The sequence below is a fragment of the Canis lupus genome, chromosome 8 (genome assembly GCF_048164855.1).
Source record: "Canis lupus baileyi chromosome 8, mCanLup2.hap1, whole genome shotgun sequence".
NCBI classification, from domain to species: Eukaryota; Metazoa; Chordata; class Mammalia; order Carnivora; family Canidae; genus Canis; species Canis lupus.
The window spans coordinates 27,807,134-27,832,422 of NC_132845.1; the positions used below are offsets into that span (position 1 = coordinate 27,807,134).

The 25,289-nt window shown below is 38.2% G+C and overlaps 1 protein-coding gene across 4 annotated transcripts in view; it reads right to left on the bottom strand.

Annotated features, from left to right (window-relative positions):
• DBT (dihydrolipoamide branched chain transacylase E2) overlaps nt 1-25,289 on the bottom strand; it is a 53,771-nt gene that overhangs the window by 12,727 nt on the left and 15,755 nt on the right. For 2 of the 4 annotated variants that reach the window (XM_072834692.1, XM_072834693.1), the window contains 3 exons: nt 17,164-17,345; nt 6,501-6,622; nt 986-1,202 (listed from right to left, as the gene is read on the bottom strand). In XM_072834692.1, the coding sequence (XP_072690793.1) occupies nt 986-1,202; nt 6,501-6,622; nt 17,164-17,345 (521 nt within the window). Of the gene's footprint in view, nt 1-985; nt 1,203-6,500; nt 6,623-17,163; nt 17,370-25,289 lie in introns of all 4 variants that reach the window. The other 2 variants (XM_072834691.1, XM_072834694.1) reach the window with 2 other exon arrangements.

A 25,289-nucleotide genomic window follows, 5' to 3' on the forward strand; every position in this document is an offset into this window, starting at 1 on the left:
AGCAGACTCAGTGCTGAGCACAGAGCCCAAGGAGCTCTCAATCTCATGACCCTGAGATCATGACCTAAGCTGAAACCAAGAGTCAGAAGCTTAACCGACTGAGCCACCCAGGTGTCCCTTTATTTTTAAATTCTTAAATCCTTTAAACCTTTTTACTAAAATTGAGGGTTTTCTAATGTCATTTACTTTTTCAACTAAACTCTCCCTCTTGAGGCTACCGTCTTCATTACGTAATTGAAAGACACTCACTCATTCCAACACTGAAGCTACGGACTGTAGCAGAGTACCCAGTGTCAGGTATAATAATATTAAGAAGTAACTGCCTTTAAGGCTGTGGTATATAAAAAAAATCTCCTAAAAGGATGCAAACAGGGAAACCCTGGGTGGCTCAGTGGTTTAACACCTGCCTTTGGCCCAGGGCCTGATCCTGGAGTCCGGGGATCAAGTCCCACGTCAGACTCCCTGCATGGAGTCTGCTTCTCCCTCTGTCTGTGTCCCTGCCTCTCTCGGTCTTTCATGAATAAATAAAATCTTTAATAAACAAACAAATAAATAAAAGGATGCAAACAACCAAACAAACAAAAAAATAAAATAAAATAAAAGGATGCAAACCATATATTTACCTACTGGCTTTCCTGCAAACACACATCCCGAGTTTATAAATGACAAATCAGATCTAGTCATTTTGAAGCTAACTAAAAATTATGTTTACAACAAACATCCTGAGTCTTCAGGACAATTCAGAACAATTATCAGAACTTACAAGTTTACATTCCAGGAAAGAAACCCGCTAACATATTACTCTTCAGAAACTAACAGTGGAGACTGAAACTCTTCCTGGGAAAATTACGTCACCAACAAAAAAACGTATGATGACTTGGAATTTTCCACTCAGCAAGAACTGAACACACATGTCAGGTGCCCAGATGTACTGATGCAAATTTCCCCAGTAACTTTCAGCACGGTCTTCTATTACCGCCGTTACCTTTTATGGGCTCCGTTCTGTCTCTGCCTGTGAATGCTGGAGGTTTTGATGCTGGCATAGGAGTAACTTTGCCTTTCGGTGTTGGTGGAGGTGGCACTAGTTCAGCTTTGGGCGAAGGAGGTAATATAGCTCCAGTCTGCTTTTCCAAATAGTTGAGGATGTCTTCTTTGAGTATTCGGCCGTCTTTTCCTGAGCCGACAACTTCACTCAGCTTAATCTAATAAAAGGGTGGGGAGAGCACATTTTAATGGTAAAAATAAAACCAATGTAGGAAATGACGGCAAAAGAAAAATTAAGTGTCTTTACTACTTTTCTTTTTAAAGATTTTATGTATTTATTCATGAGACACACAGAGAGAGAGGCAGAGACACAGGCGGGGGGAAAAGCAGGCTCCAGAGGGAGAAGCAGGCTCCAGCCCCACGTGGGACAAATCACGCCCTGAGCCAAAGGCAGACGCCCAACCCCAGAGTCACCCAGGCCTCGCAAATATCCTCACTACTTACAGCCCATTGACAAGTCCTTGAAAGCAGAGTGACCTTCCTCTAAGAACTCAGCTGCCTCAATGTTAATACTTTGCTAAGGGCAAAAGGCTAAATTACTTCACACTATCCTGACTCCCCAGATTCTGTAAGTCTTCTTTAATGTATAAAAATTCCTTTGGAAACTTCCTTTATTTCTACCCCTCAAGATATATTTTGGCAATCATCCCCCAAGCATATGGCCCACTGATACACATCTGAAGGGTCCCATGACTAGGGTTTTATTAGGCAGTAAGTAATAAGTCACCTTTTCCCAACAATAGCTAGCTCCCTCAAGGTCCTGGAAAACTTCCTTCCCAAATCCCTCAAAGATTTACTTGATCCCTAACCTCTGAACTTGAAAATATATAAATGAGCCACTCCTCGTGACCCCAAAGCAGCTCCTTCTGCCCATGGGTCCTGTCCCTATGCTCTAATAAAACCACCTTTTTGCACCAAAGCCATCTCAAGAATTCTTTCTTGACTGTTTATTCCCAACCCCAACACTTTCCTACATCAAAAACTATCTAGAAACATATCTATCATTAAGGTCTCTAAATGGAATTTAATCAATTGAAGGTAAAAGTAATCTCTGCCCGATATGAATTTGTATAAGGAAATAACATTTTATCTTAACAGAATGCTGTAAACTATACAGCTACCCTCCAAAAGTAATCATTTGTTACATTTTATAAACAGTCAACTACTTTTAAACTTCTTGCATAGTATTTTTTAAAGATTTTATTTATTTATTCATGAGAGACAGAGAGAGAGAGGCGTAGAGACACAAGCAGAGGGAGAAGCAGGCTCCATGCAGGGAGCCTGACGCAGGACTCGATCCTGGGACCCCAGGATCAGGCCCTGGGCTGAACGTGGTGCTAAACCGCTGAGCCACCTGGGCTGCCCTCTTGCATAGTTCTTATTAGTTTTTTTTGAGACTATATAAGAGTCAAACACTATTGCAAATGTAGAGCAATGTTTCTGACCTTTTGTAGAGAGCAAGATGGATTCGCTCATGTCAAGCAGTGACATAAGCAGCCAAAGGCATTGCAGCTAAGACCAGACATCACCAAAAACAGCAAAATACTAAGGACGAATAATCAGTAAGGTCATGTGAACCTGGAAGAACCAGGAACTAACAGTCGTTAGAAGCGGAAGAGGCCTGCCAAGACCTAAGACTAATTAAACTTTAAAAAGGTTAGACCCCTAGGGCAAACTGACTCTCCAGATGCTGACCCTTTCACATCTGACTGCATTAAAACCGCAACTGCCACCGAAGGTTCACGCGACTGATTTCTAAACATGAGAGATCCTCCACTGGCTGAACACAGTAACCAGCATGTGCCAAGAGCTGACCCAGACCAGACAGAGAGAACCTTTCACCTCAACTGTGCACTCAGGGACTGACTTGGAGTGTGATTTGTTAACTTCTTACCCTTTATCTTGTTTGCTGTGTGACATGTATGAAGCCAAGTTAAATTAGTGAAAATGTCATTGAGTTTGGAATCTTGAACCTGCTTTAGAATTGTTAACTTTGCGTTATGACTGTATAAAGCTGACACTTTGGAAAGTCGCCCTTATAGCATATTCCAGACAACTTGGCCATTGGTAAACTAGTAACAGTTAAAATAATCATCATATAAAAGCTCTCTTAGTTTTTTTTCTGATAGTTGTAAAAACACTGAAATTCACTTTACTGAGCCATATTTAGAGTATGAGTTTCAAGTTAAGTGTCAAATATGTTTTATTGTTGCTTTTTACAGAAATGACATAATTCCATTTTCCCCTAGACACTCATTGTGAGACTGTGATTTATAGTAAGTATGTTTGGAACGCCTGGGTGGCCCAGTGGTTGAAAGTCTGCCTTCAGCTTAGGGCGTGATCCCCGGGGTCCCCACAGGGAACCTGCTTCTCCCCTGCCTATGTCTGCCTCTCTCTCTCTCTCTCATGAATAAAGAAAGAAATACAATCTTTAAAAAAAAAAAGTATGGTTTTGGTCTTCCTCCCCATTTCTGGCATAGAACTGTTAAAATACATTAAAGGACCTGTGATAAGAGGTGTCTTTTGCTATATTAATGAACTTTGGGAAAGCCCTTTGGGAACCTAAAAATGGAGGCTGGTTGCCCGGGGAACCAATCCTGTGATTAGAGGTTTAAAACTTTCACTATCCCTACTCCAAAGTCAGGGGAAGAGAGCTGGGCAGGAGGCTGAATCAGTTGCAAATGGACAACTGATGCCTATGTAATGAAGCCTTCAAAGAAAACCCAAAAAAAAGGACTGGGTTTAGAGAATCTCCAGGTTGCTGAGCATATGGAGATTTGGAAAGAGTGGCACACCCTCAAGAGGGCATGGAAACTCTTCACCTCTTTCAACATACCTTGCTTTGTGTCCCTCCATCTGGCAGTTCTGGAGTTGTATTCTTTTAAAATAAACCGATAACCTAGTGAGTAAATGTGTTTCCTAAATTCTGTGAGCTGCTCTAGCAAATTAATCAAACCCAAAGAGGGGATTGTGGGGACCTCTCATGCATAGCCAATAGGTCAGAAGCATACCTGATAACATGGCTTGAGGGCATCAGGAGTGTTGGGGGTAGGGTGGGCAGTCTTGCAGGATGGAATCATTAACCCGTCAACTCTGACACTATCAACAGACACTGTCAGAATGGACCTGAAGTGTAGGATACCCAGTTGGTTATCCAGAAAATTGCTTGTTTTTGTGGGAACCTTCCCTACCCCCAATATATATATTGGAATTGGGTCCAGGAACCTTAAAAGGGCTCTCTCTGTAAACACTGTGATCTGACTTTGTTTAATCCCCTTCTATGTTTAGTTACAGAGATAAAATATCTTCGTTAAATTTAATTCTGTTATATAAAAAGACATAAGCTTAGGTGATAACCTCATACTTACTGTGTATTAATTAATTTCTCAATTTAAGTCCTGCATCATTTGTATTATTGCTTCTCTAAGGATGACTTCAGAAGAATAAAGGACTTTCTCATGTCAAACATTTAGTTTATAACAAAGAATTCTGGGTGCTTGCTCCGGCAGCACATATACTAAAAATAACAAAGAATTCTGGGAATCTAAATAAATTTTTTTTTTAAGATTTATTTATTTATTCATGAGAGACCCACATAGAGAGAGAGAGGCAGAGACACAGGCAGAGGGAAAAGCAGGCTCCACGCAGAGGTCCCGACCGGGTCTCCAGGATCACACTCCAGGCGGAAGGCGGCGCTAAACCTCTGAGTCACCCAGGCTGCCCAATTTAAATAATTTTTAGGTAATTTCAAATAACTGTAAATGCCATTGGTTTTTATTTTTTGAATGCCATTGGTTTTCAATTTTATTTTATTTTTTTTTGGTTTTTAATTTTAAAACAAACTCAATTCATAAAAATAACATAATTTACTCAAGCATATCCCTCATTTTGAACACATGTGCCTTCTCACTTTTTTTTTTTTTTAAAGATTTTATTTACTTATTCATGAGAGACACAGAGAGAGAGAGAGGCAGAGACACAGGCAGAGGGAGAAGTAAGCTCCATGGAGGGAGCCCGACGTGGGACTCGATCCCGGGACTCCAAGATCACGCCCTGGGCCAAAGGCAGGCCCTAAACCACTGAGCCACCCAGGGATCCCCTCACTTTTGGTTATATAAAACACTTGGAAGAATGTATCCTAGATTATTTCTTTGGGATAATCTCACAATGATAGGATAATTGTCTGAAAGGATATGAACATTTTAATGACATACTACATATTTCTAAAATATAAGCTTTTGTTTTTTCTCACTGTAACTTAACTACCTTTCTCAAAAACAGATAAAAACCCTGCATTATGGGGCATAGTGCAAAGAACCCAAGTTTGGAAAACGAAGATGCATTCAAATCTCCAGTTCAGCTACTTACTTGATTTTAGGCAATTTAAACAACTTCTCTGCCCTTTCTCAGCTGAAAACCGGTAATCCAAACTACCCTGCAGGATGGTTGTGAGGATTGGAGAGAATATGTGTGCACACAGTGTCTGACTCATAAGAGCTCACATAATGGAGGCAATAATTGTTGAGGCAGTATATAATGATTAAGGGTACTGGATTTGGAGTCACAGAGACCTCCTTCAGAATCCTGGCTTTACCACTGCTTTAGCTGTGTGACCCTGGACCTTACTTTACCTGTCCAAGTTTCTAAATAGCCCCCATATCTTAACAGTGTTATTTATTTATTTTTTAAAAATTTTATTTATTTATTCATGAGAGACAGAGATTGAGAGAGAGGGAGAGACACAGGCAGAGACAGAAGCAGGCTCCATGCAGGGAGCCCGGTCTCCAGGATCAAGCCCTGGGCCGAAGGCGGCACTAAACCGCTGAGCCACCGCCACCGGGGCTGCCCCAACAGAGTTATTTTAAAGATTACTTGAGATGATGCATACAGACTGATTCCAAAACCTGGAAGCCACTTTGCCCTGGGGGTAAGCACCAATGACTGGCTGATAAGAGGGAATACAAAACGCTGCTCTTTGTCTCAAATCAGGATAATTCAATGGTTTTCCTCAACCCCACTGGATCAGATCCTTAAGACCACACCCTTGCGTGACCCATTTTTCTTCTCTTCCCTTCCCTATCTGCTTCCCTCATTCCCAGAAAAGGTGTTCCCTCCCTCAATCAATCCATCACACACATCCAAATCCCTGTCTCAAGCTGGCTTCTAGGGATCTAAGACACTAGTATTTACAAGTGTTCAATAGATGGTAGACTTATTATTAGACTCTAAGGAAAAATAATAAAACCACTCAGCTCAATTATTATAAGTAAATAAGCTTGCAATCTCTCCTTTCTCACTGGTGCTTTTCTGCAACAATCACTTTTCAGTAATACATGCTATCATTTTCCTTTAATCTCAACTTGACCTATCTCTTCGTGGAATAGTTGGCTAATCTCTCATCAATACAAATGTCTATTTTCTATGTAATCTCACATTTAAATATTAAGAAAACTTACATTGTTTTCCATTGCTAGGCGGCGAACTGCAGGAGTTGCCAGTGTTTTCTGGCCCTTTATCTCTTGGTGTGTGTGTTCATCATGGGACACAGCAGGAGTTTCAACAACATCTTCTTCTGAATCTGGTAACAAGGTAAAATTTGCTCTTTAGTTGAAAATACTACAAAACAAAAACAAGCTTAGTGACTTATATAAATAAATTCAACTTAAAATGTATAATCAAAAGCATACTATTCAGGCTACTTCAGAGTGGGAAAACACAACTTCACAATGGGAAACAAACAGTGGGGGAGGGAGGAGGGTGTACTGGCACCTAGTACTGTTTAATGTTTGTTATTACCTGGTGTTTACTTCATTTCTGTTAGAATCATGCAGCAGCTATAAGTTAAAAAATGAGAGCTTCTTCAATAAATTTTTAAATGTTCTCTATTTTAAATACTTTCTTCATAAATTTCTCATTTATATTTACAAGTAGTATAAAATAAGAATAAAATGTGAGGCAAATTACATGAAAGAATCATATAAAATCTTAAATATATAAAATCTTTCCTAAAATAACAAAGCATTTAAAATTTGTCTCCGCTTTGAATATGGCTTAAGGAATTCTGCAGAAGATTTTATTTTCATGGCTGATGCTAATTTGGTTGGTCTAGTCTCTAAATCTAGAGTACTGACAGATAAAAAACTACCCCAGGATATTAGCATATATTTCTGCAACCAAAAATGAGCAAGTTTTTGAGAGCATTTAATTGTCAAAGTCTGAAGCTTGAAATCAATGCTGTATAGCAGAAGTCTCTGTGGGGATGAGTGAATTAGAGACTAGGCCTCGGAAAGCAGGCAACTGAATTTGCTCTGACATTCCATTCAAAGCAAATAATTCTCCACTGCTGTACCTATGGAAAGACAATCTCTTCATTCCTCCTCACTGGTCTAGGAACTGGCCCAGTGGAGCTCTCAAAGTTCCCCTAAAGGTAAGGAAGGCAAAACACAACTTGTATTGAGCATGAAGGATAGCGGAATATGCCACCTCAAATACACCACTTTTGTATACTGATTATTTTGCGCTGTGGCACTTGAAATGCAAAGCATTTCACAGCAAATGCAGGAAAAGGCATTCCCTAAACTCTCATGTGCCTAAAGACAGATCTTCCAGGAGGAACTCAACTGTCATAAATCTCCACCCCAGGAGTTTCATCCACCAGGGAAGATTGACTCTCATCATAGGAGAGATTAGAAGTCAGCACCACTCTCAAACTTTGGCCCAAATTGTTGTACCTCCCACTTCTCATCTGTTCTCTAAGGGCCCATTCACCTTCCCAAAAACTTACTCTCCCCTAAGAGGCCAACATTCCACTTCCTCTTTCCCTATCAGAGTGACATTTAAGCCTAAACTCTAAAGCCACATCTTTGAGTTACTCATCTTTCCCTGGGTGTCTCCAGGGAAAATAGATGAGGTATAAATGGTAATATACTTGTTTTTTTCTCTTGGTATTCTTTTATTACAGGCAGCCTCAGCTAAGAACTCAGGTTAGTGGGAGAATTACTTTTTCCTCCTCGACAAGCACCTCTTATATGTCAAATGTTGCACTACATATGCAATATCATAATTTAATCTTCACTTCAACTGTGTAAAACAGATTATTATCCCATTCTAGAGAGAAAAAAGAAATTGATACTTGAAAGACAAAGGAACTGGCTTAAGTTCACACAGCCAAGAAACTGAAGGGCTGGGATTCATTCTTAGGACGGCCTCACCCTATACTCTTTCCGTTAGTTCATGACCCTAGTAAATTTTCTGTGTGGTCAAAGAAGCCAGAATACAGCTCCTATTGCTAACGACATAGTTGTGTTGCAATCTGAGAAATCCTGTAGTATTGTCCATATCTGTTAAAGTTATTGGAGAAACTAGTAAGAAATGAGCATTAGGGATTAAGAGGCAAAGGGAAACCAAGGAGATTCAATTGTAGGAATTCCAAATATAACCTGCATTAATGTGTATTTGCTAGAGTAGGAGAAATGTATAAATGCCCAGATATATATATATAAAAGTTATATACTTCCAAAGGGTCACTGAATTTATTGCTACTCACCTTTCTGGGAAACATTCTGATATATGACCAAGTAGTACCACCTTTTAGAATAATTTGGGTATAAATAGGAGTAACAAAACAAATTCATTGGTGAGAAGTCAATCACATTATATATATTTGTAGTAGTCAGGTAGTTGTTGGAAGAAAGCTCTCTTCAGCACCATCTTCCTACCTAGGACTTTAAATCTATTTCTAACTTTTTTATACACATTTTCTCCTTTTAGGATCACAACACTGTTACAGAAATACAGGGCATATTTCTTAATTTTATCAAAGTGGAAAAAGACTCTCAGGGGCGACAGAGTTAAGCCTAAACTAAAATGTCCTAACTCTCCCCCAAGTGATGTGATTTTCATGGTTCTAGCACTATAATATGTGGGATTTTATTTTTTCAGTAGCAGGTTTAGAATACACAGTTTTAAAAGCCTTACTTAAATTTTTAAAAAGAACAACAAAAGAACTCTGGTAAATAAGCACTTTTTGTCATGAAGAATATCAATTGAGTGTTGTCAGAATTCCTCATGTGATGCAAATTTGTAACTGAACTATTTCAGATTAAATAAAAAGGTAATTCGAATAAGTAAAAATACTAAAACTGAAATTGCAATATTCTTAGATATTTTAAGAACTATTTCTAAAAACTACATTAAGTAGTTAATTCACTTAATTGGGTTAATTCTTTTAGAAGAAATTGCTTTGAAATACTAAAGCACTCAAGGGTGTTTGAAACTATGTTTTCATAAAAAGTTTTAAACTTTTCTCTCTGCAAAACTGCTTAGAAAGACCTTTCCTCGAACAACAAATGTAAACTTTAGTTTATTTCCTATATAAATGATCATAAATTGAGAATTGATGATACTCAAACCAGTGAGATCCCATTGCATTTTCTTTTTCACATCAAATTATTGAAAACAACTCATTCAACCAATCTATAACTGGCTGAACAAAACTAAGTTATAGCTACCATTCATTATGCCCCAGCATTATATTCTGCAATTTACGTCATTGAGCATAATTTAATTAAATGACATGCTATATTCTTGGAATGGTTTTATGTCAGAGTTTTGGGAGTTTAAGATTTTATTTATCTATTTGAGAGAGAGGGAGAGTGTGAGCAGAGGGGTGGGGGGAGCAGAGGGAGAGGGACAAGCACACTCCATGCTGAGCACAGAGCCCTATGTGGGGCTCAGTCTCACGACCCTGAGATCATGACCTGAGCCAAAATCATGAGTCAGACACTCAACTGACTGAGCCACTCAGGCACCCCTCAAAGAGCTTTCTTAACTCAGAACACTGTATTAATCCCAGTAAACATTTTTTTTTAATTTTTCTATTTATTATTTATGATAGTCACACACAGAGAGAGAGAGAGGCAGAGACACAGGCAGAGGGAGAAGCAGGCTCCATGCACTGGGAGCCCGACGTGGGATTCGATCCCGGATCTCCAGGATCGCGCCCTGGGCCAAAGGCAGGCGCCAAACCGCTGCGCCACCCAGGGATCCCCCAGTAAACATTTTACTATTATAAACTCTTTGGGGGGTGGTGTCTACTTGGTCCAGTTAGTTAGACGTCTGACTCTTGGTTTTGACTTAGGTCATGAACTGAGTGAAACCAAGCCCCATGTTGGGCTCAACACAGTCTACTTCAGATTTTCTCTCTCTCTCCTTTGCCCTTCCTGCTCATGCTCTTTCTAGCTAAATAAGTAATTCTTTAAAAATAAATATTATAGGGCACCTGGGTGACTCAGCAGTTGAACATCTGCCTTTGGCTCAGGTCTTGATCCTAGGGTTCTAGGATCCAGTAGTCCCACATCGGGCTCCTCACGGGGATCCTGCTTCTCCCTCTGCCTATGTCTCTGCCTCTCTCTGTGTCTCTCATGAATAAATAAAATATTTTTAAAAAATAAAAATAAAAATATTATAAACTCTGTGGGACACCTAATTTGTCATTATAGAATTTCATAAATATGCATATGAACAGTGCTAGAAATTCAGTCCCACTGCTCTAGATACAGAATGAGCTGATACTCATAGACTCTGAATAGAATTTTCAGTGTAGCAAAGTGATTAGGAATACAAGCTTTAGAATTAAACAGAGCTGGGGTCAAATCACAGTACCACTAGTTACTAGATATGTGACCACAGGCAAGATATTAAACCTCTGGGTCTCAATGATGCACGTGTCCAATGCAAATGATAATTTAGATAATTGGGCAGCCCCAGTGGCGCAGCGGTTTAGCGCTGCCTGCAGCCCGGGGTGTGATCCTGGAGACCCGGGATAGAGTCCCACGTCAGGCTCCCTGCATGGAGCCTGCTTCTCTCTCTGCCTGTGTCTCTGCCTCTCTTTCGTTCTCTCTGAATAAATAAATAAATAAATCTTTAAAAAAAATAATCTAGATAATTTAATCTATGTGATTATATGAAATAATGTATATATAGCATTAGCACAGAGAAAGCATTCAATGACAGGCAGTGATGTTAAAAGATAAATACAATATAACAGAAGAATAACATTAGTTTTATAAAGAAATCTGCTATAGCTTATGTTCCTCCCTCTCTTTCCTTAATACTTCTCTACCATGGTAAGACCCCTGATTTAGGATTAATTAGGGATAGTGGTGGTGGTCAGACGTTCTGGCAACTTAATTCTGCACATAGCTTTAGTATCAGAATACCTAAAGAGCTGCCACACAGCCTCAGCATTAAAACCATGCCCTTGGGCAGCGTGGGTGGCTCAGCGGTTTAGTACCGCCTTCAGGGCGTGATCCTGAAGACCCAGGGTCGAGTCCCACCCAGGTTCCCTGCATGGAGCCTGCTTCTCCCTCTGCTCTGCCTGTGTCTCTGCCTCTCTCTCTCTGTGTGTCTCATGAATAAATAAATAAAATCGTTTTTAAATAAGTAAGTAAATAAATAAAAAAAATAAAACCATGCCCTTGCTCCAGAAAAAAAGGAATTTAGACTCTCAACCAGATCTTATTTTCTCTTCTCAGTACCTACTTCTTAAACTTAGTTATTGGTGTTCCCAGAAAGTTAGGAAGGAGAATTATGGCCAGGGACAATGACAATGCTAAAAAGTAGGCTGAAAATCCAATAGCCAGATGCAGAATTGTACAGTTTCCAAAATAATAAATGTTCATTAACATATTTTTGCATAATAAAAAATGATTCTAGGCTCTATTCAATACCCTCACTTTAAGGAGTAAAATATATAAAGTTAAAAGAAATAAAACTAACAATTCCCCTCAAATAAATGATTTTGAGAAGTTTGGTACCAAAAACTTCAGTTATTTAAAAAAGTGAGGAGCCATCTTACTTTGTTAAATAGAAACTATAGAAAGCCAGGTTAGCTGTAAAAAGAACACATGGCAATATACTTAAAACTGAGTTTACAGTGTACAATGCACTGAGACATGGAACAGCTTTGATATAATCTTGATAATATTAATTAACTGGATTTCAACTTGTAATACATATTTTTGAACAGTGTATGTGCCACTCAAACAAGTGCCAACAGTATATGCCTTCTAAATGTCACACATACAAGGTAGCATAAGTGAGACCAGTAAGCTCTTTTCAAATAGAGGTCTGCCGACAGTCAAAGCACTCATAGATAGAACTTGAACATCACAAATAGAGTTTTCCTTCTCAAAATTATCCTGACACTCTGGCCTTGAAAAACAACCACCACCATATAACAAAAGACAATACCATAGAATATCCTTTAAACAAGCATTAGAAGACAGGATTAACTTCTAATACTACTATTAAGATGTCTAGTTTTGATCTCTTATACCCATAATACTTCTATACTATAATTATTTTCCATCTGTAAAATGGAAATAGGACTATTTTATAGTTCTAAAAGACTTTTTGTTTGGTAATTTTCTATTTACAGTATAATTGGTTTTACTAGCATTAAAGCAAAAAGCAACATAAACAATTCAGTATTATTACAAATTCTTCCTTAAGAAAAGGTACACAAAATATTTAGAAACGCTTCCCATTTCTAAAATTAAAGAGGCATCTGTAAACGCCTCATTAAATTGAATCTACTATTCTATAGGTTTGCTTATATATAGACTAGGATTCATAGTTTACTCTTACAGGAAAAAAATACAATAAAACAATATAAAAGCAAAAAGGTATACATGCAAAATAGAATGACAATGCAAAGTAACTGTTGAGATTATATTCTGATTGGCAAACAAAACAGAATAGCTAGCGAATGATCAGTTCTCAATGAGGAATATTATCAGACTCTTTTTTTGTCTGAACATAACCTATGCAATCTCACTTTTTAACATACAGTAAACTGCACAAAATATAAAATTTGATAAACTTGAAATATATATATATACCCATAAACCATCACCATAATCAAGATAAGGAACATATCCACCCCTCCCAAACAATTTCTTGTACCCAGGCAACCACTAATCAGTTTTCTGTCTTTATAGATTAGTTTGCATGTCCTAAATTTTTTTTTTAATTTTTATTTATTTATGATAGTCACACACAGAGAGAGAGAGAGAGGCAGAGACATAGGCAGAGGGAGAAGCAGGCTCCATGCACCGGGAGCCCGACGTGGGATTCGATCCCAGGTCTCCAGGATCGCGCCCTGGGCCAAAGGCAGGCGCTAAACCGCTGCGCCACCCAGGGATCCCCTAAAATTTTATATACATAGATAATATAGAATGTTCTCTTTCTTGTCTGGTTTCTTTCGCTCAGCATAATTTTTTGAGATTCATTCATGCTATATAAGAGATTCATTTTTGTGAAACAATTCTCCAGAAATAACACCCCATTCTGAAATAGTTCTGTGATTTCGTATTTTGCTATACATCAAGACTTATTGACTCTCATTGGAAATGCCAAAATAAACTCTAAAATAAAATCAAACAATAAAAATCCCATAATTCTCAATTGTTTACTTGTTCATATAAATAATTCATTTTTTTTGGATGCCCTATATTAGTATCTAATCTGGTCTACAGCACCTGACTAAATATTCTAATTTACTGACATCCATAATAGTGTTTAGCATCTTTGCCTGTCTCAGTTTGTGCCCAGACTGATGCTCCCTGGTGGTCCAGTGATTAGGATTCAGCACTCTCAGTTTGTGCCAAGAATATAACCCTCTTTTCCCTTTTAGGTCCTAATTGAATAATAATAATAATAATAATAATAATAATAACAATAATGGACATTGATATATCAAAATAATTTTAAGTTTCAGGTAATTTTAAAAGGTGAATTCTTAAAAAAAATAAAAGGTGAATTCTTTTTTTGTTTTTAATATTCCTAAATTATGCCTTTCTTTTTTTTTTTTTTTTAAGATTTTATTTATTTATTCACGAGAGACACAGAGAGAGAGAGGCAGAGACACAGGCAGAGAGAAAAGCAGGCTCCATGCAGGGAGCCTGATGTGGGATTTGATCCTAGGACTCCAGGATCACACCCTGGGCCAAAGGCAGGCGCTAAACCGCTGAGCCACCCAGGGATCTCAAATTATGCCTTTCAATAGAAATTTGGAATCAAGGTAATAGGAAGCACCCCTAAAATCTAGATTATGGTCACTTGTCCATTCCACATTAAAAGGAACAAGAACCCTAAAGAAATGGATAATTCCAGACCTGGGGCTGGAATATACAAGGTGAGTCCCAATCATGTTCTTGTGCCAAAAGCAAGGAAGTTTTTGAAAATTAATAGGGTCACGTTAAAAGAAAACACAGGAGCCACCCTGAAAGGGTCACTCCTATTAACAATTTCAGCATTCAACAGAACAATAATAATAGATTAAAAACAGCAAGTCAACTGAATACACACAAAGAGAAAGTTGGAAATTTAATATCACTATTAAAAGCAACTCCTTGAGAAAAAAAAAAAAAAGGCAACTCTTTGGTAAGGGAAAAGAAGTAAGCATTTATTTACCCTTTCCAGTATGAACTGTATGAGACCCAACTGATGAGAGCAAAGCTCCACTTTACAGAATGATGCCAGTTAATAATAATGTATAAGGAATGACAGAATCAAAAAATCATCATTCCACAACCCTTATTGATTTAGGCAAGGATTCTCAAATGATTATAAATGATTTATATAGTGCCAAAGTAACACCACATAGATAATTTTCAGGTTACAGAACGTAAAACATAACTACAATGGAGGGGCAAGGTTATCATCCTAATTCACTGTTTAAACTTAGTGTCACTACAGCAGGTCATCCAGATGTCATGTGTGTCTTGATGTGAAGCAGATTTGAAGTACACCATATTATCCATGATGTATTCTAGCCAAATATTTGACTTGAACTGCCTTTAAAACTTGCTTCCAGGGTAGGCCCGGGTGGCTCAGCGGTTTAGCACCGCCTTCAGCCCAGGGCCTGATCCTGGACACCCGGGATCGAATCCCACATCAGGCTCCCTGCATGGAGCCTGCTTCTCCCTCTGCCTGTGTCTCTGCCTCTCTCTGTCTCTGTCTCTGTCTCTCTCTCTGTTTCTCATTAATAAATAATTAATAAATAGGGGATCCCTGGGTGGCTCAGCGGTTTAGTGCATGCCTTTAGCCCAGGGCGTGATCCTGGAGTCCGGGGATCAAGTCCCATGTCGGGCTCCTTGCATGGAGCCTGCTTCTCCCTCTGCCTGTGTCTCTGCCTCTCTCTCTCTCTCTCTGTCTCTCATGAATAAATAAATAAAATCTTTTAAAAAAATAATAAATAAATAAAATCTTTAAATAAAAAAACTTGCTTCCAGTTTGTAGGAACCATAGGAATGGTAGGAATGAATAAATAAATAAAATCTTTTAAAAAAATAATAAATAAATAAAATCTTTAAATAAAAAAACTTGCTTCCAGTTTGTAGGAACCATAGGAATGGTAGGAACAAGCCAACACTACTATGAAGGAGCAACAAGATAAATCCCAAAGATGTTGACATTTTGCAAAACAAATGGCACAGTCCTGTCCACAAATCAATGTCATGAAACAAAATGTGAAAGAGTAGGAGTCAAATGAAAAGAGACCATGGGCAATGTATAGTCCCATATTCACTCTAGTTTGAACAAATAAATTGAAATTTCAAGGACATTTTGGGGCAACTGAGAAAATTTAAATACAGTCTGATTATCAGATAAAATGGAAATGTACTGTCACAAATACATGTACTTAATTAAGCAAACAGATTAGAATACAGCAAGCACAATATATTACTTTGGTAAACGCTACTTAATCCATATGTGTGCGCTTAGAAAAATGTCTGGAATGATATATACTAATGTGTTAAGAGTAGTGATTTCTGAGTAGCAGGAATGTTTTCATTTTATTTTGGTTTTCTGTATTTTATAACTTGCTACAATGCACATATCCTGCTTTTATAGTAGAAATTAAATAAATAGTAAGAAGGCTTCAATAAGCCATCTTCCAACTTTTGGAGGCAACATGCCATAGTGTAAAATATTCTGGACAAACACAGGCCATCGAGTTCCAAATTTAGCTCTGTCATTGACCATGGGGCAAATCGCCCAACCTTTAAAGGTTGTTTTAATTTCTTCATCTGTTAAGCTGAAATATTTCACAAGTAAGGATAAATAAAATAATACAAAACTTTTTACGACTGTGAAGTGTGACTGTGATACTAGTTATTATTGTTATTAATGATATAGTCTGCAGAACTATGAGTCAACCAGCCACTGTAATGCAGACTTCTTCTGGACTTCTGAATTACACTACTAAAATGTCTATTTCAGCCCAGGGAGATTGCTGGCTTAGGGTTGCATCACAAAACTTATTAAAACACACACCCCTCCATCCCTGATGTCAAAGCTGTTTCCTACATGCATAACTTTAGTGTATCATAACAATGCATTAAGGAACTTCTGAGGTAGACAGTTAGCTGTTTGCTGCCACTGGGAGAGCCCAATGTTTTAGTTTTCCTCTGCAACATTTTTACAAGGGATTCACTTTTGTCAGGACATCTACTGCTTATAAGTTGCATGGTGGCTGCTTCTTCTGAATGCTACTCTCTTCACTTTTCATTATGACTTTCCTTCTTTTCTCTTCCAGTTCTCTTCAAGAAGTTTGCTTTCATAACTATTATCAATGAAAGTGTGTGATTTTTAAATATTTAATTTAAAAACTTTTAAAAGTAATTTCTACCCCCAATGTGGGGCTCCAACTCATGATCCCAAGATCAAGAGTTACATGCCCTACTGACTGACTTAGCCAGGCACCCCAAGGAACTGTTTTTGTTTTTGAATCAGTGGCAAAAAGAATGATCCCACTGTTAGATTTAATCTTTTACATACTTCAGTTTTTGTTATTAGTGACTAGGGTTCAGGGCCTGAATCTTTAATTCCTGAGAAAGCCTGTTGATTTTTTGAACACTAAGGTTTCCAGAAGGCAGGTCTCCAGATAAATTAAGTGCTAATATATGTTTCTAACATGGTAACTGGTCAAAAGATAATTACCAAATTAAATCCTGTATATTATTAAAAATAAATATCTCTTTTAATTAGTACCTAATAACAAAAGGACAGCAGTAATCAATTTGGCAAAATAGATGAACACATTTACAATACCTTTTAAAGCTTCCGTTTCTATGTCTACTAATGGCTTTCCCACATAGGCAATATCGTCTAGATTATAATACAGTTTTTTAATGACTCCATCATAACGACTAGTGATAGTAACAGAAGCTTTATCACTTTGAACTTCACAGATGCTATCAAACTGAGACACTGTATCTCCTTCTTTTACATACCTAAAAGAAAAAGACACAAAACACCTTTACATGAATAATAAGTATATAATAGTAATCATTCTAACAATGCACATGCTACACTGAATTAGATCAATATCCATCTAGTACATCACTTAGTTCCAGATGGTGCACCAAAGAATGTTTCAGAAAAGATTATAAAGGCTTCCAAAGTTTCTTTGATGTATCCCCAAGAAATACTAAAACTTTAAAAACCATTCATAGATCTATAACCCAATAATTTAATTACACTTTCAGGTGTTAAGCCTCTTCCATTTCTTGGAAGAAATTCTAAAAATATGTTTTTAAAATGTTATTTCCCTTTATTGTTTTTTATTAGGCTTCATCAAACTTTAAGGGATGCCTATTATTCTATAATTAGTCCAAAAGTTAATATTCCTAAAGCATATTCTTTGTAATTTTATGAATTTTTGATTGAATTCTCTCAGTCTTTCCTTCTAGAATTATTCTAATGTATCCTTGGTTTTTTTTATTTTATTTTATTTATTTATTCATGATAGACACAGAAAGAGAGAGAGAGAGAGGCAGCGACACAAGCAGAGGGAGGAGCAGGCTCCATGTAGGGAGTCTGACATGGGACTCGATCCTGGGACTCCAGGATCACACCCTGGGTGGAAGGCAGGCACTTAAACCACTAAGCCACCCAGGCTGCCCTCTAATGTATCCTTGTATATGAGTTTCTCTCTCCTTAATCATCATAGGTAAGCTTTATAAGGTTCTTCTAGATATTCTTAGCAAACAGAACAGGAGGAATAGGATGAAATCTGAAATAAAACATACAATTTTGATTCTAACACCATGCTTGATGTATCTGGCACATCTCTTATTACCACCAATTCTTCATCAAAATATTTGTTCAGTCATTCTTATTCCTTGTCTTCATGTCTTAATTAGTTCTCAGTGTATAATAAAACATCACCATGACATAGAAACTAGATTTAAAAGCACAGATAGAAGACTTACACTTTTAGAATTGTGGACTAAGGACCTCTGGAATTCTGCTCCTCTATAAATGCAAGTATACTGGCAAAAGTTGTTAAAAACGGACTTTTAGGGGATTCCTGAGTGGCTCAGCGGTTTAGTGCCTGCCTTTGGCCCAGGGCATGATCCTGGAGACCTGGGATCGAGCCCCACATGGGACTCCCTCCATGGAGCCTGCTTCTCCCTCTGCCTATGTCTCTGCCTCTCTCTCTGTGTCTCTCATGAAGAAATAAATAAACTTTTAAAAAAAGAAAATAAATGCCGTGATCTTTAAAAAAAACAAAAAAAACAAAAAACGGACTTTTACAGAATTCTAGAAATTACAATAAGGCTTGCAACAATCATGAAAGACTTATTCAGGAAAACTGGCTGAACCTCATTAAAAACAGCTAGTTTTATTATTTTAACTTGTTTTATTCTCATTCTCCTTTCCTCAGGTCAGTATTGGTCTTGAAAATCGGCAGCCTTACAGCCATAGTAAGTAAGGGCAGACCCCAGTTTGAAGTTCCACAAAAAACCTACACTCCCAGAGAACTGTCACTATTTGACATGTTCCATTCTCTGGAAAAATACCAGTCACAGAGTTTATTCATATTTCGCCTGACTTGCTCCCTCAGGGTGTTTGCTGAAAACAGTCCACAGAAACTCTGGAATTGTTTAAAATCATGGCTGCCTGAGGCAATGATAAAAGTCAGGGCGACCAAGAGGTTCCTAAAAGGAAGATCTGGGTAATGAGACGTTCATACATCTTACCACATATCTAGTTTTCAACAAAAGATTACAAGACATGTAAAGAAATAGAAAAGTATGGCCCATGTACAGAGAAAAAAAGCAATCGATAGAAACAATCCCTGAAAAAAGAAAAAAAAAGAAAAAAAAAACAATCCCTGAGGATGCCCAGATGTTAATTAATAATTAATGTTGTTAATTAACTTTAATAAAAGTTAAATTAAATCAACAATTAAATATTCAAAGAACTAAAGGAAACCATATCTAAACAATTAGAGGAGAAAATGATGTCTCACCAAATAAAGAATACCAATAAAGAGATAGAATCTTTGAAAAAATAATGGCTAAAAACTTTCTAAACTTGATGCAAACATTAATGTACATATATAAGAAGCTCAACAAAGTCCAAGTAGGATAAGCTCAGGAACCCTTATAACACTAACAGATGGTTTTTGTCAGGAAGTAAGGAAGCCAAAAGGCAATTGAATGATACATTCAATGTGCTGAAAGAAAAAAAGTCAAAGATCTTATATCTAGCAAAACTACGCTTCAAAAATGAAGGAGAAATGAATACATTCCTAAATAAATTAAAACAATTTTTGCTAGCAATCTGCCTTATAAGAAATACTAAAAGGAGTCCTTCAGGCTGCAATAAAAAGACAATAGACAGCAACCCAAATTCACATGAAGAAATAAAGAATACTAATAAAGAGAACCACATAAGTAAATATACAAAACACTATATTTTGTTTGTACCCCTTTTTACTTCTATCTGGTTTATAAGACAAAAGCATAAAGCAATACTTTAAAACTGTTGATGGGCTTATAATGTTTAAACATGTAATACAGGGACGCCTGGGTAGCTCAGAGGTTGAACGTCTGCCTTTGGCTCAAGGCGTGATCCTGGAGTCCCAGGATCGAGTCTCACATCAGGCTTCCTGCATGGAGCCTGCTTCTCCCTCTGCCTATGTCTCTGCCTCTCTCTCTCTGTGTCTCTCATGAATAAATAAATAAAATCTTAAAAAAAAATAAACATGCAATACATATGACACTAATAGCAAAAAAAGAGGGAGAAGAGAAGGACCTACCTTGGAGCAACATTTTTTTTTTTATTTATTTTATTTTATTTTATTTATTTATGATAGTCACAGAGAGAGAGAGAGAGGCAGAGACACAGGCAGAGGGAGAAGCAGGCTCCATGCACCGGGAGCCAGATGTGGGATTCGATCCCGGGTCTCCAGGATCGTGCCCTGGGCCAAAGGCAGGCGCCAAACCACTGCGCCACCCAGGGATCCATTGGAGCAACATTTTTAACATACTACTGAAACTAAGTTGGTATTAATCTAAACTACATTGTGTGTTTTTTTTTTTTTTTTTACATTGTGTTTTAAACCACATGGCAGCTACTAAGAAAGTAACTAAAAATATATAGAGAGTAAAAGAAACAAGGAAATTAAAATAGTACAGTAGACAAGAGGAGGCACTAATGGAGAAATACATGAACAAAAACCACATAAAGCATATACAGAACAAATAGCAAAATGGCAGAGATGAATCTTACCTTATCCATAATTACATTAAATGTAAATGGCTTAAACAGGCCGATAAAAGGCATACAATGGAAAAATGGACTTCAAAAAATGATTCCAAAAATGGGACTTCAAAAAACAATCCTACTATATGCTATCTACAAGAGACACAAATAGGTTGAAAGTAAAAGGATGCAAAAAATATGTATCATGCAGCTAGGGAACATGGTGGCAGAGAAGGAGGACCTGAGGCTCACCTTATCCCACAAATACAACTAGATAACTCTAAAATCATCCTACATACTCCAGAAATCAATCTTAAGACTGGCAGAACAAACTTCACAACTAAAGGTAGAGAAGAGGCCACATCAATGAAGGTAGGATGTACAGAGATCTCGTTTGGGAGAGAAACAGATTGGCTGCTGTAGTTGGGAAGTAGCTGCAGTGGCAGAGAAGGGTGAGAGTCAGAGTAGCACACAGGGGAGTGCATGGGGAAAACCAATTCCCATAGCAGTTGCCTTGGAAAGCAAGGGGCCAAATTTTGGGAGTTCTTGCAACCAGCATGGCTTAAAGCCTGGAATTGTAAAGGTCAGTGGGCTTAGCTCAGATAGAGTCTGAAGGCATTGAGGCTGCTCTTGGGAGAGAAGGCAGAGCAAACAGCCTTCCATGTATAGCATGGAAACAGTGACCTCAAGAACACCTATCATAAGGTGGGGAGGCTATTTGCTCATCTCAGAGCACATCCCAGAGAACCAGCATTCACAGAGAGAAATCTCCAGGAACAAAGGAACTGGCAGGTTCCATTTTCCTCCCCAACCCTCAGCAAAACTACAGGACTACCTGCGGGAGTCAACACAATGCTGACACTCGAAACTTAGCATGTTTACACCAAGTCCCACTACCCCCTCCACTCATGCTCCAGAACCACCCTTCCTGGTCACACTGGCCTCAGTCCCAGCATGGTGAGCTCCCTCCCCCAGAACACTGGCCCAAACTCCTTTGGGAGTTTTGCAGAGCCTTGGTACTGACAGTGGTGGCAACAGGTCTCATTTCATGAGCAGATCCAATTAAAATGCACCACAGACCAGGGACCAAATACTGCCCACAACAGGCAAAGGCAGCCTCTGTAGACAACTGGCCTAAGGGATAAACTGTTCAAGATAAAACAGTAGAGCACATGCAACACACATTGGAGACAGTCTCAGAAGCACCAGGCCCTGGAGAACAGGGGACACTACACTGCAGAACACTAGAGGACCTCTTCTTCATAAGGTCATTACCCTCAAGAACAGGACAGGTAGCTGACTTTCCTAACACAAAGAAATGGAACTTAAATAAAAGGAGAAGACAGAGAAATTTTACCCAAATGAAAGAACAGGAGAAGGCCATGACTGGAGATCTAAGCAAAAGAGATAACAGTAACATGCCTGGTGGAGTATTTCAAGCAATAATCATAAAAATACTCTTTGGGGGGATCCCTGGGTGGCGCAGTGGTTTGGCGCCTGCCTTTGGCCCAGGGCGCGATACTGGAGACCTGGGATCAAATCCCACATCGGGCTCCCGGTGCATGGAGCCTGCTTCTCCCTCTGCCTGTGTCTCTGCCTCTCTCTCTCTCTCTGTGACTATCATAAATAAATAAAAATTAAAAAAAAAAAAAAAAACTCTTTGGGGCCAGCCCTGGTGGCCCAGCGGTTTAGTGCCGCCTTCAGCCCAGGGTGTGATCTTGGAGATCCGGGATCGAGTCCCACGTCAGACTCCCTGCATGGAGCCTGCTTCTCTCTCTGCCTGTGTCTCTGCCTCTTTCTCTCTCTGTGTCTGTCATAAATAAATAAATAAATAAACAAACAAACAAACAAACTAAAAAAAATACTCCTTGGACTTGAGAAGAGAGTGGAAGACATCACTAAGCCCCTTAACACAGAGATAAAAAAGAACCAATCAGAGATGAGGAGTACAATAAACAAGATTAGAAACACACTTGATGCAATGAACAGCAGTTGGGAGAAGTAGTGGAACAAATTAATGACCTAGAAGACACAGTAATGGAAAGTAATCAAGTTGAACAAAAGAGAAAAAAAGAATTATGCAAAATGAGAATAGACTTAAAGGAACTCAGTGACTCCATCAAACATAATAACATTTATATTATAAGAGTCCCAAAAGAAAGAGAAAAAAGGGGGCAGAAAATTTGAAGAATACTCGAAAACTTCTCTGAACCAGAGAAGGAAACAGATATCCAGATCCAGGAGCCACAGAGAATCCCCACCAAAATTGACAAAAGCAGATCCACACAAGACATAGCAGAAAGACAAAACAAGACATACAAGGGAAACCACATATGGATATCAGGGGTTTTTCAGCAGAATCTTCCTAAGTCAGAAGAGATTGGCATGATATATTCAAAGTACTGAATGAAAAAAATTTGCAGCCAAGAATACCCTAGCCATCAAGTCTATCATTCAGATTAGAAGGAGAGATTAGGAGTTTCCCAAACAGGAACTAAAGGAGTTCATGACCACTAAACCAGCCTTGCAAGAAATATTAGAAGAGACTCTGAGTCTCTTTTATTAGTTTTTCTATTAAAGACTCTGGGGGCAGCCCGGGTGGCTCAGCGGTTTGGCACTGCCTTTGGCCCAGGGCAGAATCCTGAAGACCCGGGATTGAGTCCCACGTCGGGGTCCCTGCATGGAGCCTGCTTCTCCCTCTGCCTGTGTCTCTGCCTCTCTCTCTCTCTGTCTCTAATAAATAAATAAAATCTTAAAAAAATAAAAATAAAAAATAAAAAAATAAAGACTCTGAATCTTTCTAGGAGAGACTGAGAGTGAGAGTACAGAGGTAAGAAACACAAAAGCAGTAAAAATGAATATTTCTGGGACGCCTGGATGGCTCAGCAGTTGGGCATCTGCCTTCGGCTCAGGGTGTGATCCTTGAGTTCTGGGATCGAGTTCCGCATCAGGCTCCCTGTGGGAAGCCTGCTTCTCCCTCTGCCTATGTCTCTGCCTCTCTCAATCTGTGTCTCTCATGAATAAATAAATAAAATCTTTTTTAAAAAATGAATATTTCTGTAAAAAAATCAGTCAAGGAACTCACAAAATAGAAGGATGTAAAATATGACACCATGTACCTAAAACATGGAGAGGAAAGAAGAATGTTTTTAAACTTAAGTGACCACCAACTTAATCTACACTGTTATGTGCAGAATGTTATAAACAAACCTAATGGTAACAACAAATATACTAATAAATACCACTAATAAATACACCAAAAATAAAGAGAAAGAAACCCAAATATATCACTAAGGTAAACAAGTAAACCATGAAAGAGAGAATGACAAGTTCAGAAAAATATCTTTAGAAACAACCACAAAACAAGTAATAAAATGATGAAAAATATGTATCTATCAATAATTACTTGGAATATAAATGGACTAAACATGCCAATCAAAAGACATAGGGTGACAGAATGGGTAAATAACAAAACAAAACAAGATCCATCTATATGCTGCCTACAAGAGACTCATTTTAGACCTAAGGACACCTGCAGATTGAAACTGGCGATGGAGAAACATCTATCACGCAAATAGATGTCAAAAGAAAGCTGGAGTATGGGGCTCCTGGGTGGTTCAGTCTGCCGAGCATCTGACTCTTGATTTCAGCTTGGGTTATAATCTCAAGGTCATGAGATTCAGTCCTGCATCAGGCTCCATGCTCAGTGTAGAGTCTGTTTGAGATTCTTTCTCCCACCACCTCTATTCCTCCCTTTGCCTATGCTCACACTTTCTCTCTCTCTCTCAAATAAATAAATAAATAAATAAATAAATAAATAAATAAAATCTTTAAAGAAAGAAAAGAAAAACCCAGAGTAGCAATACTTCCATCAGAAGAGATAGTCTTTAAAACAAAGGCTATAATAAGAGATATTATATAATAAGGGGACAATCCAACAAGATGTAATTGTAAATATTTATGCACCCAACATGGGAGGACCCAAATACATAAAACAGTTAATAACAAAAATAAAGGAACTAATCAATAGTAATACAGTAATAGTACGGGACTTTACCACCCCACTTACATCAATAGACATTTCATCTAGAGAAAATCAATAAGGAAACAATGACTTTGAACAACACTCTGGATCAGATGAATTTAACAGCTATATGCAGAACATTCCAGCCTAAAACAGGAGAATACACATTCTTTTCAGGTACATATGGAACATCCTCCCGAACAGATCACATAGTTTTAAATTTTGTATTTATTTATTTGAAAGCAAGAGTGAGCAAGTGAGAGAACACAAGCAGGGAGGAGCACAGGGAAAGGGAGAAGCTCAGCAGGGAGCCTGACACAGGGCTCAATCTCCGGACTCCAGGATCAAGACCTGAGCTGGAGGCAGATGCTTAACTGACTGAACCACCCAGGCATCTACAGAATAGATCACATATTCAGCCACAAAACAATCCTTGACAAATTTAAGACTTAAGTCATACAATTCATCTTTCCTAATCACAACACTATTAAACTAGAAGTCAACCACAAGAAAAAATCTGGAAGGATCACAAATACATGGAGGTTAAATAACATGCTACTAAGCAATGACTAGATCAAACAGGAAATCAAAGAAGAAATTTTAAAAGTATATAGAAACAAAGGAAAATGAAAATACAAGGTCCAAAGCCTTTGGGATG